The sequence below is a fragment of the Parus major genome, chromosome 6, assembly GCF_001522545.3.
Source record: "Parus major isolate Abel chromosome 6, Parus_major1.1, whole genome shotgun sequence".
Classification (NCBI taxonomy): domain Eukaryota; kingdom Metazoa; phylum Chordata; class Aves; order Passeriformes; family Paridae; genus Parus; species Parus major.
The window spans coordinates 10259909-10281549 of record NC_031775.1 but is presented as its reverse complement, the minus strand read 5'-3'; the positions used below and the strand labels follow the sequence as shown (position 1 = coordinate 10281549).

Here is a 21641-nt window from a genome sequence, read left to right as displayed (position 1 = left end):
AAAAAGGACTAGTGAAGGTCCAGCAAGAGCCTCCATGGCTTGTAACAGAGGGAGCCCATGGTCTGAACTGGATCCTGACTAGTGTCACCACGTCAGACCAAAGGATCATGTCAGCTTGCAAAAACAGCAGTCTCACCCTAAGCCAGCTGGATGCAAAATGTTAAAGATTTGCTTAAAAGCCTCATGCTTTCTTTTTATTTTACTAGTTTAGTCATTTTCCCTCTTGCCAAATAAATGCAATTATAAGCAAGAAAAAAGGATTTTTTCAAGTTGACTATGTTGCCTTTTAATTCTACATGAAAAACCCAACTGCTCCCTATGCCCTGCCCAACAGGTAGTTAAATAAACAGGCCCAGGTGAGCAAAACTGCCAGTTTGAATCCTTCTTTATTTCATTTTCTTTCCAGCTAGTGGGCTTATGCAAAAAATACATGCCTAACAGTTCCTAACAGTTTGGTCATGCTCAGCCTTTCCCCAGTTTCACCATACACCTACAGAGCAGTCCTGACAGCATCCTTGCACTCTTCAGTGAGGGCAGCATCTCTTGGGCTGGCACCAGGAGACAAAGCTTCTTGGCACTAGCAGGCCTCTGCTCCTCTGCCTGTGCTCCTTCCTAACTTGAGGTCCAACTCCCGAAGCTGCTGGAGGAAGCCGGAGTTGGGGCAGATCCCTCTGTGGGAGCGCACAGTCTGAATGGCAGCGGTGAGGGACATACCTTCACAGATCATTAAGAAAGCGAGGACAAGAGTTGCAGATCGACTGATTCCCATTGCACAGTGAACCAGTACTTTGCCTGAAAAAATGAGAGAGATTTGCAATTATGCCAGCAGGCCTCATGGAGGGGTTTATTGTGCTGGAGCTGAGATGGAAGTTGGTACTGGGGATGGGCAAGCAGGTATGTGCAGCCCTGCAGAGCAGCCCTGGTGCAATTCCCCTGATTGGGGGTTTTTACTGGCTGGGGACAGAAAATTCCTAATTGTGTTCCAGGATCCATGGTCACTTGTTTGAGCTTAGCTGTCAGTCTCATAGCACACCCTTATGCCTCCTGCCCAGCCTGCCATCCGTTGTGTCCCTGCTTGCTCATGTGTGGTTTTGAGAGTGATGTACTTGCTGGCAAAGTTTCAAGAGTTCACGCTTGAAGGCCATGCTGTGGGAAGCAGCCTTGGCAGGTTGGCAGGTTACTTACTACCAGAGGGCTTGGAAACTTGGGATTTCAGAAGTACAATGCTCAGGATTGCTCACTGCTGTTACAGCAACACCCCTGGTCTTCCACAAAAAACTGGTTTTTTCCACAAAAAAACCTCAACTCACTCCTGGTTTTCCACTCCTAGTTTTCTTTTTTCTATGCTTAGGGCAGTAATGCTTTCTGATGGTGCTGAGTGCTGGCCAGGCTTTTTTGAAAGCATTTGAAGAAAATGGGCATTATCATTAAGAACAGCCATTTGTATATGGCATTTGCACCAGCTCACTTAAGCATTTTTATTTCTAAAGCTTACCCCATATTAATTACTGTTCTTCCATAATGCCTCTATTTCCGCCTGTTCTTGAAGTGACCAGTAGGAAGACAATTTATGAAATGTTTTTACTTTTCCAGAGATTTCAGTGCAAAGTGTGCATCTTTGTTAGTTCATTAAGAGTAACATCTTGGGTCCTTCCCCTGTTGCCATAAATGAGCCTCAGGGAGCACCTTCCAGGGATTCAGCAGTGTAATGCCCTCCTCCCCTCTGCTCTGCTTTTGGTTTTCCTGCTGTGATCATGAATAGAAGCAGCCATTGGAAGGAGATGAATATTTCTTTAAATGGTCTTATTTGAAATTAAAGAAAGGTTTTAATTAAAGGAAAATTTTGCTCTAAGATGGAAGAATTCAGGTTTCTGGTCCTTTCCCTCTAGATGTAAATAAAGAGCTCATTCCAGAACCTGCAAATTTGCATCTTGTAAATATTGTAAAATGCTTCAACTTTCAAAAAAATGGTAAGATCAATGAGAAATTTTTGAGTATGAAACTCAATTGTATAACTGTTCTACTCAATTATAACCATGCCTGAACATTTTCAAGCTCACTTGTCCTTTGCTGAAGTCAGATCTTTTTCTCACAGAGACTGTGATCCAGCAATTCAGCATTATTAGAGTAACAAGTGATTAGAAGCAGGTGCAAACTTCTGACCACCTAATGGACAGCCTCCCATTAAGGCAGCTGAAGAAAATGTCTTTTTAGCATGGAAGTTTCTGAACAATTCTTCACTGGAAATCTTCACAAGTTTGAAACAAAGCATTTTCTACCTTTTTTTAAATTTTATTTTTTCTAGACTGTCACATATGTGGTCTCTTGCTCATTCATTGTATAGCTGTACAAAATGCAACTTAGTGGCAGTGCAATTTATATCCAGAAAAGATGAAAAATCAGTGATGACAATCCCATGTTGCTTTTTTTCCTTTGGAGATGGAACAGACTATCTCAGATGCTGCTTCTCTGCAAAATGTAAGGAGGGGTAGAAAGAACAGACAGCTTTTCAGGGCAAGCTCCTTGCTTTGTTTGTGCTTACAGCATCTTAATCTCTCTATTACTAGGGTGCAAGACAAAAATATCCTTGTTGGATGATGAGCCTAGATCCAGACAAAAACCTCAGACTGATTGCCCCCATCCCCCCAGGTGTTAATTCTGGGTACTTTGTGTACAGCTTTTAATCTTAAATCCCATTTTGTTTATGATAGAGTATTTATTTAGCAACCATTCTAGTTCTGACTAATGATGATGGCATAGCCACATGCTCAGAGAGGGTGAGCATGTGTTGTGAAAACCTGCTCTGGCCAGCAGGTTTAGAGAAGTGTTGAATTCCACAATGTATGTGACACAGCCCCCTCTCATTATCCCAGCATGAGAAATCCGAGTGCACCCCTAAAGATAGACATGTCCTCAGTAGAAATAAAGGGACAAATATAGTCTCCGAGGAAGTGGCAAAAACAGCTCTGGTGACAGCAGACTTGGACCAGGCATCAAAACCTTTGGGGGAAGGAAGAGGTTTTCAAATGTAAGGCCAGTTTTGCAGAATTTCTATTTCTGTTTTCTCATTCAGATACAGTTTCATAGAATTTACTGAGATATTGATGCCCTTATTCAAGTAAAATTGCAGCTGTCACTTCCATTAACTTCATGAAAATTCTTGGAAGTGAAGTCCTGATTTTTATGGGCATATATACAGAGAAATGTTTTGCACCCCTGCTAAAAGATAATGCTAATTTGAATTTCCATCAGACTTCTTTTTCAATATGCTGCACTTCCATTAGTTTTCCCACCAACCTTATAGGGTATGTATGCTCTAGTATCTTCCCCAGAGGAGGCACTTGGGATCCAAATAACCTTAGTCTGAGATTTTCAGAGAAGCATAAAGGAATTAGGAACACAATTTCAATTTGAAAAATACTGCAAATAGGGTTAGGCCAAAAGATTTTTGAAAAATCTTTGCTTCAGTGGTTTGCAGAAGGCCTAACTGCAATGTGGTGGCAGGAATGGGAAATACAGACATTCACCCAAATGTGCACCCCAAAGAACAGAAACCAAGGGACAAAACGTTCTGAAAATTTTCCTTGGAATCAGAACCATTCTTTTTTGTTTGTTTTTTTTTTCTTTGTTTGAAAACTTCTGAGCTACCAGCACTCTACAACTAAAAGAAAAAGAATTTATGGTTTGAACTGCATCACAACGGATAAAAGCAAACAAGAAAAAAACAGAAAGAAGTGGCCTTAATGTTAGATTTGATTTTGAATTACTATATATTTTGACATTAAATCTGAATTTGTGCATAAACTGGAGAGGGATAGGAGACCTGATGTTCTGAATCTAACTTTTGTAAAATTGTTTGAGTCCTTTCCTCACCCCCCCACCTCCCAACTCTATGAAGATTTCTGCCTTTGAAAATGCTCTGCCCTACCAGCAGTCTTGAACTGAAGACCAAGCTGAGCACAGGTATAAATGCTGCTGTTAAATATTGCCTGTCGTGGTTTTGTTGGAGGCACAGAAAACAGAACAAATGCCAGGCTCCTGCTCGTACAGGCTGGCTTTCTATTGTTTTGTGTCTGTGTCTGAGAGAAGACTGTGTCCAGAAAGAATGCACTGAATTTTTTTCCCTGTTTCTCTGGTTTATCTGCACTCCAGAAGAGTCTTCCTGTATCGGCAAAGAGCTTTAAAAGGTGTCTCAGCAAAAACCTGGACAAGCCCCAAGTATTGACCTTGGTCCTAATCTGCATGGTTCTCTAATCACTTGTTCCCGTGAGGATGTAGGTATATTATCTCTTTAACAAGTGCAATATGTATTCCAACATTGTTACCCTGTGTGCATAGTGAAACAAAAGCTATGATAAATGCTGGTACACTGACAATAAAATTACTTGTTTGTTGCAGATAAATCAGTCATGTGAAATGATTTAATTAATGTAAAATTGCTCTAATGAAAGCAGATTTGAATTTACTGTGTGATTATTTTTAGCAAACAAATTGAATGTTAAACTTGAGTAAGGAAACAAAAGCTGTGTTGCTATTTGGTTCTGTTTACAGGGTCAGACCCTTGTCTCTTAGCAGTGGCTGCAAATGGGTAAAGTGACACTCTGAAGCCCTGGTGATGACATCCTGCATGTGACCAGCACCAGAAGCACGTCTGCTCCATGGGCTGACTGTGGGGGGCGATTCCAGCCATTCCATCAGCCCCTTGCGGGATGCAGCTGAGATGTCCCAGCACTCAGGCTCGGATTCCTGGGTGGCTGCTGGAGTACAGCCACAGAAAGCAGCATTCACAGAGGCAGTTGTGTGTTCCCCTGTCGTGTGGTAGGCAAGGAGGTTATAACCACATCTCCTGTAGTACAGAATTTGCACCATGAGCTGCCATCTTCCAACTCTGCCCTCCCCACCCCCATCTGGTTTAACATACAGTGCAAAGAGAAGCTGGACTGGTCCCATGTTAAAACGACCATGTTGCAACCTTCTCTCTGAAACAGGATCCCTTAGGAATAATGGGATTAACTGAGGAGAAGTAGAGGCACTTAGCTTCTGGCATTATTGAATCTTGCAATCCTTATTTGAAATTTTGCACCACACATCTCGAGCTACTTTTTGCAGAGGCAGACAATAACTGTCATCTGTCTGGGATTTCTGCAGAACAATAACACTTGGTTTTTAACAGTGGATTATGGATATTCTATCCAGCTCATGCCTGCTATAACTCTACTAACATCAAAGGGTTTGTACTAGGGATAAAGTTTGCACATTCAACTTTGTTGGCCAAATTCAAGTTGGGAAATTCAATGTTGTTGAACAAGATCAGTCATTAAAACACATAATAACTTATTGTCCTTTTGCTAATCATCATTAAATGAGCTAAATGTCCTAAACTAGCCTTTGCTTTCTTGCAGGATGGATTCAATTTGGCTTAAGATGAGGCTCCAGATCTGTCACCCATAGTCAATGTCACAGCTGTCCTCACTCCATTGGATCCAGCAGAAGTATTCTGCTCAGCAGGAGAGCTCAGCTGGGCTAATGGGCCCTAGAGGCTCATGCCATGATTTTCTCATCTCCTGTTAGGTTTTAGCCAGGTGCAGAATCCACTGCCTATTTCTTAATTAATCCACTATCTGTTTTGTCACAGCTGAATATAGCAAGAAGCCTACAGAGAGCTTTAAATAGTGGCAAGTCAGAGCAGGTAAGAGCTGTCATCTGCTGCAGAGTGGGAGGTCAGACTGATGTATGTAATGCACCTACGGTGGAGTCAAGCGAGAGGACCTTTTTCTCCAGAGTTAAGTTAAGTTCTTCTTCCCATCAACAAGAAGGTGACAGGAGAGGGAGCCTATCTTTTCATTTGCTCCACTGAAGTAGAGGAAGGGAAATGACTTTGAGAGAGTCTGCCATTTCAAGATTTTAATGGCTGATTTTACCCTGCCTGTTTTAAACATGTTCAGAGGTCAATAAAAGGAAAAGCTCACTACTTGGGAACCTTTCTCTCAGCACAGTGTTAGTTTAATAGTTTTCATGACATGCTTTCATCAAGTTCTCTTTCGCTCCTTAGACTTTACAAAACCCTGCTGATTTACTTTAGGTTTAGCTGCACTCCAGAGAAATGCAAATTGCACAGGTGGACATGCAAAGGGTCAAGATTGATATTCAAGGTATTGTCCTTTGAACTTGAGCATGAGGGAGAAGGCCAGCACTTTCCCAGCTCCATGTTTTTCCTTGTAGGGAAGGGGACAGATTGTGCATCTGCTCACTCTTGTCTGAGCCTTCCCAAACAGCTCTGTTACATGGGCAAAAACACTGCCAGGCTGTGCTGAAGGAAAGGCAGTCAAGGAAGTAGGGATCATAAAATAATGCTTACGTGGCATGGCTGCAATAGTTGTGCATGTACTTTCTAATTTCTGCAACAAAGATGATGAAGGCAGTCACGGTGTGATGCAGCCATTGGCCACTGCAACAGGAAGCTCCCAAGTAGGAGCAAGTAAGTGCACACCCCTCTGCTTCCATGTGCTCACACTCTGGCACCTGAGTTCTAAGAAACTGCCTTAAAAACAAACTCCTTACATCATCAAAGACAATATTCTGTTCAGCTAAAGTAGAAATCTGGAATAAATCTGTCTATGCCATTTTCTAGACTTGTGGTGTAGAGCACCAGATTTTTTTTCAAGCATGATGGAAATAACAATTCTTACCTAATTTTAATGAGTATTTGATTCTTAGTTTTAAATATGTTTGTGCCTATAAAGTCTTAACTTTGACTTGTTCTCTTAGGTAAAAAGGATAATATATTTTGGTTAAAGAAAAAAAAAATTATGTTACAATTTGCTTGTAATAGTTAAGCAGCAGTCTTAAAAGATATCTCAAACAAACAGTAGTACCTCAAACAAACAGTAGTACCTTATTACATCCTGTATTTAATATGGACAGGCCTCTTGTTACCTGGTATATTTTTTTGTTGTTCAGTTTCACTGCTTATAATAAACACTACTTTTTTTCTTCTTCTAAATGATGTGAGTAACAATCCCGTCCCCGTCTCATCCCTGCATAGGTCACGGGTATTTAGCTGCTAAATTTCTGTACCTCAGGAAATTATGCTTCCAGAACATCTTGTTTATATATTTTCTAAACTGTTGTGCTTTCCTCAAAATGATGAATGTCAGCAACAGCTGGACAGTGTATTATTAAATTTCACCTTGTCTCCATTCCCAGAACTCTGCTTCCATATGGAGTTCAGTAAAGCAATATTAAAAGCATGGGAGTAGGGATAAATATGCCTTGAGCCGTAACTTGTTCTGCATTCATAACTTAGTATTTCAGCATGCATTTTACAAAGCACTAGTTTTGTTTGCTATTGTGGCTTCTACAATTCATCTGCTGTTTTTTTGTCTTTTGTCAATTGATTTGGAACTTTATTTTAACATGCACGTGAACAGATTTTGGATCTTACCTTTCTCTGGAGTACTGCCAATGATAACTTCAATTGCAAATAGCATATGCTGTAATAAAAATGGGTGAAAATCCAAATTCCCCAAATGCAGCCCTAAGCTGCACGAAGACAAATATTTTCTAACAGAACAGAACAAGCCCTCTGAAGAGCAGGAAATACACAGGTACCTAGAATGAAGGTACACTGCTTGCAGTTACTGTGTCTCCCCTTCCTGTGTGGATCAGATCTAGTATGGTGTGGATCAGATCTAGTAATGCATACAATTATACATACAAGCTGGGTAGTTAGTACTTTAAGACCCCGATTGCAATTAAATCTCACCATGATGTAAGCAAAATGGTTTGCTGAGTATACAACTGCTCTATTATTAAATCACTTACTTCTGAATAGTATCTGTACAGTTTTGTGGCACAGTGATGACTTGCTTTTGTGAAGGCTTGACCTTAGTAGTAATTATCTCCCATTGGCCCCAAGCCTCTGGTGCTGTATCTGGCATATGTTTAGTGAATCTGAGGGGTTTGTGGGTTGTCTTTCTATTTCAAAGTTATCCTTTTTCTAGCAACAGCATGATTTTATTCCTGGCTGGTGGTGTTGCTTGATCTCCCTGCCATGGAACTGCTTTCTAGCAACTTCTTTCTAGCAAGTATTCTGTGTTTGTAGGACTTGCACAGATTATAGCATTATAGTTGAATCATCTTACTCAAATATGACACTTGTGTTGTATTTTAAATCCCATCACTAATCTGAAAAAATCAAATTATGTGCTTTCCCCCAGGTCAGTGTGTCCCTATAGGTAATAAAGGACACTTGCTATTTTGTCTTTTGCTGATAGATAACACTAGGCATAGGGAGTAACCTCTAAAAGCCTGTTCAGTGCATCCTTCCCTGTTTCAGGGAAACAGAAGAACTACCACTAGGAGTTCAGGAGGCAAATAGGATGCTACTTTGTTTGGGTATCTCCATTCTTACCCACATACAGGTGGGTTTGTTTATGTCAAATAATATTTGATAACTTGCCCTGCTTGTCTACTATGCAGAAAATATGCAACATGCACAGATGGTCTAGTTACCTCTTGGGGAATTCAGTGCTGCTCTGATGTACTGAGCAACTGGATAGAAGTGAATGCTGAGATCAAAGTTTGGGTTGTCCTCTGCTTCTACTCCGTAGTAATCCACAGGCAAGTCACTGTAGAACTTGGGCCCAGTGTTGATGCGAAATCTCCCGGCAGCGGCATTCACAACGTGGGAGATGCCCATGCGGCTCAGCTGTGCCTTATCACGAGCAACATACCTGGAAGATGGGGAATTATATTTGCCTGCTGCATTGCAATGCAAAGAACATGCTGATGGTGAATTTGTTACAATGGCAGGAACTGGTAGTGGCTATTTTTTGACAGGTTGAACAGATTTTTTGACACTTTGAACAGGTTCAAAGAGTCCATCAAAATGCTTTGAGAAGTAACTTGTTAGGAAACTAACTTACATTTCCCTCATTTTTTTTCCCAAACATATGTTTAAATGGTTCTCAACTGAGGAAAGGCGGTGGTGGAGATATTTCTGCACAAGCTAAGGGTTTTCTGATTTCAAGGACTTTCTCACCAAGTCACCTCTGCTAAGTATTCATCAGCTCAGACAGCTGATGCCATCTGGCAAAGTGAGGAGAAAATGAGCTTGATTCTGTTTTACCCAGCTTTGGCATGACTGCCTGAAGTACCAATGCCACAGCTTCAGTGGGCTGTTGCAGTGTGTGACTCCTGCAGTAATGGGGATATTTTTTTAATCAGTTAGGATGCATTTCCTCTATGCTACAGCATCATATGCACTGTTCAATCTTGTTCAACACTTAGACCTGTTGTGAGAGGTCCCCAGATTAGTGCCTAGCTCTCTGTTTTTAAATAAAGAGTGGAAGATTTGGGGGAAGAGTTGCAATAACCTTCAGCCCTTCCTGTGTCTTACAGGTCTCCCACATAAAGGTTTGGCCAGACTTCATCCACATGCCCTGTGGGGTGTGTGCGTGTGCAGAGCAGGCGCCGCAGCTCCTCCAGGGATGGTGTCCCAGTGCTGCTCCCACTGCCAGACGTCCAGCTGGAGGCACTTCTTATCCTAGGCCGCCGTAAGTCCTGGCTGCACAAGGAGTCCCAGGCCATCCTGAAAGGGGAGAGCAGACATTCACCATCAGCCAGAGATATTTCTGACCGGCCCCATTCTTCCTCTCATCTTGTCAAAAACTTGATTAAAACTTCATTATAGTTTTAAGGATTATTTTCATCATAGGAAATGGGGAAGTGCCAACAACTATCTGGAAGTCTAGATGCTATTATTAGCACAGTGCAAAAGGCCAGCCCTTGATATGCCAGCACAAGGCTTCTGCTTTCACATGGAAACAGGTAATGCTATGGAAAATGTCTTGTGTAAATATATCTACTCAAAGGATGTAGAAACAAAGTACTAACATGGTATGCTGAGGTTTTCCTTTAACCAGGTAACTAGGACCTCCTTATATATACTTAACCTGATTTGTCTTCTAATTTGCTCAACAAACTGATCTGGACTGAGTAGAATCAGTCATGCAAAATCATATTCAATGGTTAGCTATTAATTGTCAGCTTCAATGAGGAAAACTCTGTAATGAGTAGTTTGGTTCTTTCCAATGGTATTTACTGGCCATACAGTTGTCCTCATGACAAATGTTCATGTTAGAAAAATCTGGATGAGTTACAGTGATTCCAGCTGTCATTTATATGAGCATTGACTAATTTTTTTAGTAAGTTGTTTTAATTTGCATTCCTCTCCTCTCTGCTCCCTCCAAGAGCTATCCTATTTCTAATCTTGAAGCAAGTACTTCAGTTACAAGGAGAAACACTTTTTTTAGGCATCACTTTATCTCTGGAATTACTCTGTTTCCATATGGTACATTTCTTTTGAAATAGTGGTTCCTCTACAATGTTAGCTGTAGATTTGAACTGTTGGGAGGATTTTTTAAGAGGGGAATAGAAATTATATTTTTCCCAGAGTTCTGTTCTAAGAAAATACTAAACTTTTTTTTGGTATGTTCTAAAAATGAGCCAAACATCTGCATTACAGAGATAGCAGGAAGTCTGTCAGCTCATGAGCCTTAAAACAGAAGCACCTGTCTAGGACACGGGTGAAGTTCTAGTCAGTGAGTCAAAGTCTTGCTCTGGCACTGCCTGAAGCATGTCTTCTACATAAATGATTTGAGGAGTAGTTTGGGGTAGAACAGTCCAGGACAGCAAACCTGAAATCTAGCATCTTTCTGCTGAACAGGTCTATTGTTAACAAATAGGTAATATTCAAGTTCAAGCACTTTCATATTAATGCAGTGCTTTGCTGAAGGGCAAATGGAGCAATTAATTCCTTGAAATATCCATAGAAAAGAAGGAGGGGAGGGTCAGGCCACAGAATGGTCCCAACATGGCTTCTGCCATGTACATGGGGTGATCTGCCTCGCCACCCAGTTGCCAAGAGGAGCCTTCTGTCATTTCAGTACACCTTCTTCTGCCACCTTCATGGCCCTCATGGCAGCTCTGGCCTCTTGGATAGAGTAAGTTTTCACCAAATGATGTTCCCAGAATGGTCTTGCATTGTTACAAGAGTATTACAAAGAGCTCCACAGTGGAATGTGCTCCCCTCCCAAATGTGCATATCTCCTCCAGTCTCAGCTTTTACTGTGAAAACAAAAGCAGATGTTCTTGCCCATTTTGGATGGCTTTATGCAAGAGGAGGCATGGAGGAGCTCCCTACTGGAACAGGCATTTCCCATTGATTTTGATCGCTGCTTTGACACTGGCCACCCCAATGTCCCCTGTGCCAGCTCTGCCTGGCTCCTGCTGGTGATCTTGGACACTTCTCTGATCCCGCACAGGAGGCCTGCAGCAGAAATGGGACTTGAATTTCCTGTGCCCTGACCACAGAGCCATCTGCCAGTCCATTAAGTACTTTTAAGAAAAACAACCTCTTCCAATCCTTCCCACCTCATAATATCTGCAGCAAATGTTCCCCTTTTTTGATGTACCTAATTCTTTGCAGTGTGGCTAATGACTACTCTAGGGCACTTCTTACTCCCTGTAAAGTTGCTTTAAACTGTTTTGGTTTTTTCTTATTCAGTACTGCCTGTTATCCTTTTCTCTTGCCCTCTCCACTGTATAAACACTTTGATTTTCCTATTACCTTGGAGGACTGAAGGCTGCTGTCAGCATTGCTTCCCTAAGCCTCACAGGAGCAGGGCAGGTAACTGTGACATATAGTGCACCTAAGGAAAAGTGCTCCTTCAAAGACTGTTTTGCTTTGTTTTGTTAGAATTGTTTCTAGAAGGGAACATAACTGCATAGGCTGGGCAAAAGGAGGTACTGTGTGCTACATGGATATTTAAAGCTGTGGAATAACAGTCTTTATATGATGGGACTGCTTCTTCAGAATTATCCTAAGATGACTTTCAGCTTGTGCTCACATGGATACTGTATTATAGATAAGGAATTTATTCCTGTTGAAACACAGATGTGAACTGCTGATGATATGTACAAAACTTATTCCATTTTCATTCTGGTCACATTTTTTTTAAACTAGAGAATAGCATCCATTTGTGTAAACTCTACATCCAATAAAAAGGAAGGACTAGATTTCAAATTTCAAATGTGAAATAACTGCAACTAACAGGCTGTCAATGATTCAAAAGCAGAGAAGCCTCAGTAGGGCTATTCAACTAATATACTGAATAATGAATGCACTGAAAAAAGAATAGCTTTCCATAGAAAATTTACAGACAGAAAAACAGGATAATTTTTTTTCTTAATAAATGACTAGTCAGTTCTGGCATCAGTCCGACATCTTAACTCACTAAATTTATACATGCAAGTGTCATTACTAAAAAATGCACATGTTTAAGGAAAACAATGCTATGATTAAAATTTTGTGTCGTGTTTTATAAGGAACATGGATAGATTAAAAAAATAGTGTGAAAGGAAAATTATTATATGTAATAATGTGATGTCTGTTCATTTAAAAAATATGGTCTTAATGATTCTCAGCTCAATTCCTCTATACTGACTTTTTGTAGTGGATTTGTTTCTGAGATGTGTGTTGTATGAATGAGCAATACAGTTTTAAAATGCTGGTTTCTGAATGATGATGACATGAAACATTCCTGATCTTTGCTCTGTTGGAGTTGTATTATGGTAATTACTCAATCACATAGAAGAAATTTTGCCATTATATTTATAATAATTTTGTATTGGGTGGTACTGCAACTGTAATTGTATCTGTACTATGCAATAGAATTTCCTTAATTACAACTAGCAGGAGGATTGCAATCAGAAGCCTGTTGCAAGCAGGTCATTCTGACAATGCAAAGTGACCCACAGTATGATACAGGCTGTTTGTGCCACCATCCCTGCCTGCACCTGTAGCTACCTCCCTGGATTCATGTGTGTTGCTGGCTTTGCTGCAGTTGGGTGATGAGAGCAAACAGGTCAATGGTTCCTCATGTATCAACTATTCCAGGAAGAAAGTTAAATTCCCAGTTGAAGAAAGGAAAGTGGTCCTGTGAGATGTCCCACATAATATCGCCTTCATGACTTTAGGATTCATGTTTAGGATTCCCATCTGCCCAGCAGGGAATGCCCCTACGAACTGCATATACTGTGGATGCTTTGGTTGAGTTTCAGTTAATTCAGTGACTATGGCTTTATCTCTAGCATAATTGGTGCTATTCAGTGCCATGCTGGGGAGAGGGCCTATAGGGACTTTAGATTCCTTTACAGGTGTCTCAGTCCTCGGAAACACATGCCAGCTTTTATCCAGTTTCTCAAATTCCAAGATATTTAATTAAACAACAAAATGAAAAGTCAGTGTAATTTGACAATTTGACATTACCTTGATACAAGATCAAGTTGAGAGGATGGTATGAAGTCTGAGATGAAGCAGCAGAAAATCCTGCAGCATCATGCTGTGCTAAGTCAGGAGGAAAAAACAACTCGTGTCTGGGATATTTAGTAGAAAGCCTTTACAACCTCTGCTTTAACTTGCATTTTCCAATGCCAAGATAAAGGAGGGATTTGCATATACTATAAGGATGTCAATATGCTCATTTTAATCAAGTGTCAAATATTTTAATCATCCCAGGGCCCCTGTTGGGTTTTCTGTATGGGTAGAACTTAGCTATTTTCTTATGATGTTAGTAAAGATATTTCTGAGTCTTTAAATCCTGAGAACAAAGCAGTCTCCATCCTGTGTTTTCTCAAGCTTCTATGTGCTATAGCCTTGGCATCCCAGTGAAGATATCAGTCTGGCTATACTTTGACTAGACTGATTTGTGGTGGTAAAATACTAGGCTGAAGCTCAGGGCTTGGCCAAGTAGGTCGTGTCAAGTTCACGCCTATCATGTATTCAAAAGCCATAAACATTTCTCAGAAAGCCTATCCCCTGGAAAGGTTCCTCCAAGATAACATATGTTTGAGAGAGGGTTTTGTGTTGCTACATTGCCACACAAATGACAAGTATTGCTGTCATCATTCTTTCTTCCTTACCGTTTAACCCAATAGTCTCACTGGAGTCATAATTTATCAATTGCTAGGAGCACTATGAGATATAGATGGTATGAATCAAATGCAGCAATGACTGAGGTAGGGCTGGCTGGACTTGAAAGCTGAGACAGAGGCAGTGTCTAGGGAGGCACACGGTATTTGAGTAGCCAACTGTTTGTAAGAAAATCTCTTCAGCAGCTGGAGGATGTAATCTGAACAGCACTCCCAAATTTAGTGGCGGCTTCCAAACCCACTAGCAAAACCCAACTATGCATTTATGGCAAGGCACCCACTTGGTGGGATTTGGCAAAATCCATTAGGTGGACTTGCTCTCCACAGATCACACAAGGCCTATGTTGAGGAGCCGACTAAATCTCTGGACTGGACAGCTTTGAGCAGCACAAGACAAAAACATCTGATTTTTTTCCCTCTCAGTATTGCATTGGTGTCCTAACTTTAGAGGAACAGTTATGTTTCCCCACTGTCCCAGTAAAATTTTCTCTGTGCGCCATCCAGGGAAATCAGCAGCTACATTTTTGATACAAAGCACTACTCAAATGTAAGGAAGAAATTAATCAACCCATTTTGGTTCTCAAACATGCTGAATTTACCACAGTTTCCACTGATGTTATGGATTGCTAGGCCTCAGAAGCCTCAAAAATGTCTGATTTTTTCATAGGAAGTCTGTGGGCCAGGCTGCAGTTCTCAAACCTAATGGTTTTGACTGTTTCAGGATGTACATTAGCATCTAGGCTCCAAGGCAGGGTGGCCTCGGAGTTTTTTTCTGTGACTGTAGTATAAAACATTCTCTTGTCATCAGCTGGTTAGTACATTTGTATTTACCAACCATGTGTGCAATTCCTGACAGTGGCTAGACAGACTCAGCCATCCTTTGATGTGCAGCACTGTTGTACTGGGTGTGCAAAACCTGACCACCTGCTGATTTCGCTAACTCTTCTGCATCTTGAACCTATATTTACTTTATTCTTTAACCATGGGAAACCAACTCTGTAGAGTTATTACCCAGACAGCATCTTTGAGTGGATAAGAGAAGTGAAAAATATATGAACAGCAAAATTAATTTTCCCTAACCCATCCTTACTTCACAAAATGCAAATCCATGGGTTGCATGTACCTAGTGGCATATTTGTAACATAAGTGGGATTCTTACCATGTTCATGAGTCAGGACAGAAGCACAGACAGAACCTGTGCCAGGCAGACAAATGTACATGGAGTATACTTTACAGAAACCATGGCTGACAGGTAGCACCACCACAAGGATTGCAGAGATAAGAGCTAGTTTAGCCAACCCAAGCTCTTCTGTGGCTTCTTCACCACTGAAGCTTGGGTATATTTTGTTTCTGAATTAGATTTTTTATTTACTAGTTACAAATTTTACATACCCTTTTAACAGTGTGCATTGTAACTATTTAAAGCTGAGCATTAAACAGGCCCAGACGCTGTTAACAATCTGCATGTTATGATATTTTTTTTGTGTAACTGCTCGTTATAGCATCAGCTATTAAGAATTTATTACTGCTGCATTTTAGGTGGTGCTTTACAGTCATTTAATTACAGCTATCCAGCAATCATGACATAAATATGCATGGAGAACCCCAATGTAAGGCTTTTACCTGCCAAGACCAGAGTTTGGGCCCTCAGGTGGCAATGATGTCATTGCATATGCAGGGAAACAGAGATTTTAAGGCTGCACAGGGAGCTGTGTTCCTCCCAGCACTAGGTGTTCATGAAGTCATCAGCTGGAGCAAGAGAACTGTAGAGCTCTAAGGACCTAAACTTGGCTCTTGGCAAGCAAGTAAAGCAAAGTCAGTTCCCTTCCAACCCTAGGCCCAGCAAAGATGATGTGACTTTTGGCTCTGAGCACAGTTCAGCTGCAAAACTAGGCCTTTGGAGCCCATTGGTACCTCTACTCAGCTGCCAAGTGCATCCTTACACCCATTAACCCAACCTGATCTGGTAGATCAGCAGACACACTTTATATGACCCAAAGACAGTAGCTGGTCCAAAATGCATCTATCACATCTCCATGCTATTTATGACTGCAGCACCATGCCCACATTTCACAGTCTCTCTAGTTCCCAGCCAGGCTACTGCTCCTTCATGAAATATTATTGCTGTTGTCCTCTCCTGCAATGGACTTCAGCCATCAGAATTCACTGTCAGTTCTGCCTGTTTCTATCTCCTTCCTCCATTCAGTACTGACATTTTTCACTACTTTTTGAGAAAACAAAAATCCTAATCTATAGCATTAGAGCACTAAGCAGCTCTTAGACATGCTATGAAACACTCTTGATATCACTATGCTTGCACTTGAAGACAAGCTTACCTAAAATTTAGTTGTTCTGTGTTAAGGCTGGCTTTTCTTCTGGGGTCAAGGATTGTTAGATCACTGTATCTCTCTTGCCTCCAGCAATAACATGTTGGTATTCTCTGAATTGGTAAGCTCTGTTTTCCCTCCTGGAAGCACCCTCAGAAGCTTACTGAAAAGTTGAAGGATGAAACATTTCTGAAAGACAGGCTAGCAACTTGATGCAGGTTGCTCTAAATCAGGAGCAACATGTGCCACTTTGATTTTCTCTTGGAGCTGCCAGCCAGAACCAGCTGGGTTGTCTGGCTGACACTGGTTTTTTGGTACAACTACTCCAAAGCCCCAACCCTCCCTGAACAACATAAATCCTAGCTGCTTTATCATGGCTTGTAGCAATGCTTCACCAATATTTGCAGCCTGCAGTTGCAGGGAGCGTGTGTTGCTCTCATTACTGGATGTTGTTAGTACAGCATGACCCTGGGGAGAGGTACAAGTTTGGATTTATTCACAGATGGCCCGAAATGTGCTGAGTCTGTTCCCTGACACAGACCTGGTGGCCTGGAGGTTCACCTTCGTGATACACTTCAGCCTCACATTGTCACTGTGTGGGAGACAAAGCCTGTCCATTCTGTAGCACAAGCACATTCTCTGCTCCATCTCCATGGCTGTTTGGGCTGAAACTGTGACTGCCATACAGCCTAAGTCCTACACTCTTTTGTGTGTAGTCTGCTACATAAGGGGTGTTGATTTGGACAGCACACATCCAACTGAACACAACATGAGAAAGCCAGGTGGGTTCTGGGTGTGCTGCATCAAGCTTGCTCAAAGAAGGATAAAGTGTCACTTGGGTGTTGTTTCCAGTCTCTCAGCCATGGTTTTATTCTTCAGATTTACTCCATGTTGCATATTCTTACTCTAGCCTCATCAAATTTTCCCAGGTCACCTTCTAAATGACCTAAAAGTCATGTTTATTTCTTGCTTTGGCAAGGTTTAGAGGCGATGGATTTCCTGTGCTGTGCCTTGCACAATACCCCAGTCAGAATGCAGTCTCTTAGGTCAGCATCCTGTGGCCCAAGAGAGTTTAGCAGCCCACATCTGAAGGTGAATGAGGCTGCTGTTAACAATAACTAATACAGAAGTGTCCTCCAGCCCAGAACTGAAAACATCAGGCTTCAGAATTCAAAGAATCCCATTACAAATGAATGGTTTCTGCCCCAAGGATCTAACCAAAAGGACAGCACAATGCAAAGTCCTTCTCCCCTGTGACTAGCTCTGGTATGTTCTTCTATCTTAAAAACAATATATTGTTGCTTTTTCTTTTTTTTTTCCTTGCGTCTCTTCTGTTTGAGGACATTAGAAGTTTCACTGCTCTTTGTTCTCATCCTGTGGTCTCTACCAACACCACAAACACAGCTCTATTCTACCCAACTTAGAGGAGACAGTGCACACTTATTCTCTATGCTGGCATAGCAGGAGTGTTGAGTAACCTGCTAGGAAGTAAGTTGGGAAACAGCAGGAGGTAGGGAGTCAAGATTCCCTGGTGTTTCTTGGGCACTGGAATGCCTTTTATACATGTTATTACAGTGATCTTGTAAGGAACCCACCGCACAGGTGGAGATGGTTAAGTGAAATTTGATGATTTTTCTACATCTCTCCACAAGTCTGAGCTGGGAGGCAGCCCAGGGGCAGTGCTGCCAAACACTGGTAGTGATAGCTGGACCTGAGTAAAGAGTTGCTCTTAGGTTTAATGTGGGTCAAAAGCTTTTACTCACCACTAGTGAGCAAAAGGCAGCTTACAATAGGAGGTGAGTAACCATCAAGGTTGGACTTCCATGCTCTTGGGGACAAGGATTTTAGGAATGTTTTGGTAGATGTTGGTTTCAATGCTCAAAAGAAAATTCAGAACATGTAAAAACACCAAGGACAAGAAACCCTTTTTATCACTGTGCTCCTGATACCCTTGTTTCTGTGCTTGCAAAGTCCTTTTTTTACAGTTATTTAAGAAAAATAATAGCATGATCTCTTATTAAATGCCCTGACAATTATGGCTTTAAACCAACTGTGCTAATTGTTTCTTTACCTTTCTCACACTCCAGCCTCTCTGATCTGAGACTTGCTAGCAATTTGATAGCCATGGCAGGACATGGAGAGGTCTGGAAGGTTAGTTCCAGTAGCCTGTATTTCGCACCAGTGTCTTCTGGCAGAAGGATAAATCACAGGCAGAGCTGATTGCAAGTTCCTGTGGCCCAGGTTTCTGGCTACAAAACTGGGAAGGATAAACACCTTCTTAAGCACTGCAAGATAGGAACAGAACAACAGAAAGGAATGGAAATCCTCTCATAATGTGATGGCTAGAAGCAATCCAGCTGGTCTGTTTTATTCCCACCATGAGAACGATGGTCAGTCCCAGTGCAATCTTGGCCACCTGTCAGATCAAGTTTGTGAACTCAGGCTTACAGGAATTTGACACGCTCTTGTCTTGGAGCATGCTGGTATGATCAATGCAGATTCCTCCTACAGCAGTGACACAATGTGTACACTACCCATGCAGTCCCAGATGCCCCTCATAAATCATTAAAATACCAGCTAGTTCTAATCAAATCATTTGAGTTATAACGTAATACACTATTTGAGAACTAAACCCAGTAAATCAAGTTAGTACAGAGGTCAGAGTGAGACTGAACACAGCTGAGGCTTGCTTGCTGATGTGTGTATAGTCTAAGGGACACAAGGAAAGGAGATGAAATCCCAAGTTAGCTAAGCATATTGCTTTCTTCTCGTTGTAAAATCTTGCTACTAAGTCTATGGAGAGTAAAAAAATAGGAATTCATCATATTCTGTAGCAGAGCTGATTTGAGGTCTAGAATTTCCCAGCAATTATGTTAGCTTTTGGGATTATAGGTATTTCTGATCATTTGTCCCCCAGGTAAACGCTTACCATTTTTCTAAAACAAGCTAGCAGTTAAAAATGTGTGCCCCCAAATGTCATAGATCACCCACTACAAAAACAGAATCTATTTTCTTCTATAGCATAAAAACCAGATAACTTCTAATACAAGAATTAAAAAAAAAAAAAAAATTAAATCACATTAGAAGGCAGCTTGTTATGGTTGCACTCTCCAGTGCACCGGGACACAACAGGAACCTTTGTGAAGAGGAGGCTGCAGTGCCCAAGTGCTGGGAACCCATAAGTTTGTGTGCTGGGGTGCTACTGCATAAACCCAAATAATCAGTGCTTTCTTTTCTATATGGAAAAGGTTGAGGGCCATCTAAATTTTTTGAGTGTTATCTGACTCTGAGGACAACATGGTATGGGGTATGGCCAAGCTCCACGGCCGAAAAAAAGAAGTTTGGCCACCATAAATGGTATCTGTCAAAGAATAAATCTGAAGGCTAACTTCCCCATTTATGCTGTATTTGCATGCACATTTTGTTTCTTACATCATACTTAAAAGAGACAGTAATTGTTTCTTCCTTCATGGCAAAGACAGTCTGGAGCAGAGGATCCTGCTCTGCTTAGGCTGCATCATTCTCAGTACTGCTGAGTACCTCCTCATGTTTACTTTGTACTTTTCCCTTAAACCCCTCTGTCCTAAACTGGACAGTGTTTTTAAAGCCCATACAGCAGAGTCACTTGGCACCTGAGTTATACCTATGGAGCAATATTTCTCTAGTGGTGTGCAGGGGAGGCTCCCAGAGGCCTCAGCTGTGGTTAGCCTCCCTTCAGTCACAAACATCATCAGAACAGGACTTGCTCTAGTTCTGCAAAAGCTTGTTATTCTGGGCACAGGCTTGGCTTTCGGGAGGTGCAAGTCATATGAACTCTTGGGGTTCATGCTGGCAACTCTTGAGCTGAAACAACTGGTGATGCAAACCAGTAATGGTGATGCAAACCAGTGATCCAGAAAGTCACCATAAACCAGTGAACAAAGCCTCCATGAGTCACTGGCAGTAAAAGAACTAGCAAAAACCATGGCGTAAATAACAGGTGGGGAACAGAGTCAAACTTGGCCTGTTTGAAAGATGCACTCACAGCTCCAAACTGGATGCATGTATGGAGCAAGATGGATTAATATTGTGTTTTATTTCTAATTAAATCCCAAGCAAGTCTGAATTTCTCTCAAACCTGGTGGTGAAATTGTTGAAACATAGAAGGAGAAACAATGATCAGTTTCATTAAAGGTGCAGCACAGCTTGGTGTGGGAACTTAATGAAGATTTGTTGGCCAACTCACTTAACATGCTCTCCATTTAATTTGCTCTGCTATTGCAAATGTGAAGCCCCAAAGTCAGACTCAGCTTTCATGGCTCTTGTAGTCTCTGCAGTGTCAGCAGGAAGCACAAACCAAAGACTTAGAGCCTGGACTTGAGCAATGTATATTTCTTTTAATAAAACCCAAACCCAGGTGACATTTTTGGGAGAAACAGGAAATGGAGTCTCTTTGGGGGGCAGGGGGTTTTCACAATACTCAGAAACTTGGCCCAGATTTCTGGTCCCTCCCTTTCTTCTCCACAAAGGGCTTGTATCATTTTAAGACAAACTTGGATCCACTGTATGTTGTTGAGAGAACCTGCTGGGAAATTAGGTGACTCCTGCACTCCAGGGCAGAGGAAATGTTTGTTTCTGCTTTGTGTTTTTAGGAAAGTAGGAAGATGAAATCCAAAATAAAACACAACAGATGGGAATCTCACAGAGACAGACACTGGGAAATGTATAGACAAGCTTTGTTCCCAGTTCTTGAGCTCAGAATTTAGCCAGTAAGCTGTAGAGAGACTTCAGAAAGACAATGAAATGCATTTTGGCTTCAAATACAGTTCCTCCAGATTCCAATGAGAGTTGTGCACGTGAATCTGAAGGCAGAGTATAGCCAGCAGTATGGGGAATAGATGTAATATGAGAAACTCTCATGCTATATTATTATAGTCTGAATTGTTTCCATCATTTTGGGTTAAGTAATTCCCCACTATCCATCTCTGAAGTGCAAACAGTACAGCCTTGATGTGCCCCAGGGAAAGGAAGCAAACCAGCCTTTGAATCTTTACCCAACCTTCCTGCTCATATTTTGCTTTCAGTGAGTAAGTGTTCAAATCCTTCAATACTTCATTCCCATAAAAATATATTTACCAGGGGTTTTTGTGGCAGCAGTGAGGCTGTGTTTATTATTTTAGGAACACCACACGACTAGCTTTAGAGAAAAGACAAGGCAGGAGCATGGAGTGCTGCAAATCTATCAGAGAACAGCATGTTTTCCACCTGTTGAGGCAGCAACCACAATAACAGATGCACATAATAATTACCTGTACCTCAAAGGCAGCACCAAGTCCTGCA

The 21641-nt window shown here is 41.4% G+C and overlaps 1 protein-coding gene across 2 annotated transcripts in view; it reads right to left on the bottom strand.

Annotated features, from left to right (window-relative positions):
* Positions 1–367: 367 nt before the first annotated feature.
* LOC107206718 (dual specificity protein phosphatase 13-like) overlaps positions 368–21641 on the bottom strand; it is a 23493-nt gene continuing 2219 nt past the window's right edge. The window contains exons 1-4 of one of the 2 annotated variants that reach the window (XM_015632768.3): positions 18394–18605; positions 9401–9592; positions 8515–8735; positions 368–792 (exon numbers count right to left, since the gene is read on the bottom strand). In XM_015632768.3, coding sequence (XP_015488254.1) covers positions 578–792; positions 8515–8735; positions 9401–9591 — 627 coding nt within the window. In that variant the 5' untranslated portion in view covers position 9592; positions 18394–18605 and the 3' untranslated portion in view covers positions 368–577. Of the gene's footprint in view, positions 793–8514; positions 8736–9400; positions 9593–18393; positions 18606–21641 lie in introns of those variants that run through there. The other variant, XM_015632767.3, reaches the window with a different exon arrangement.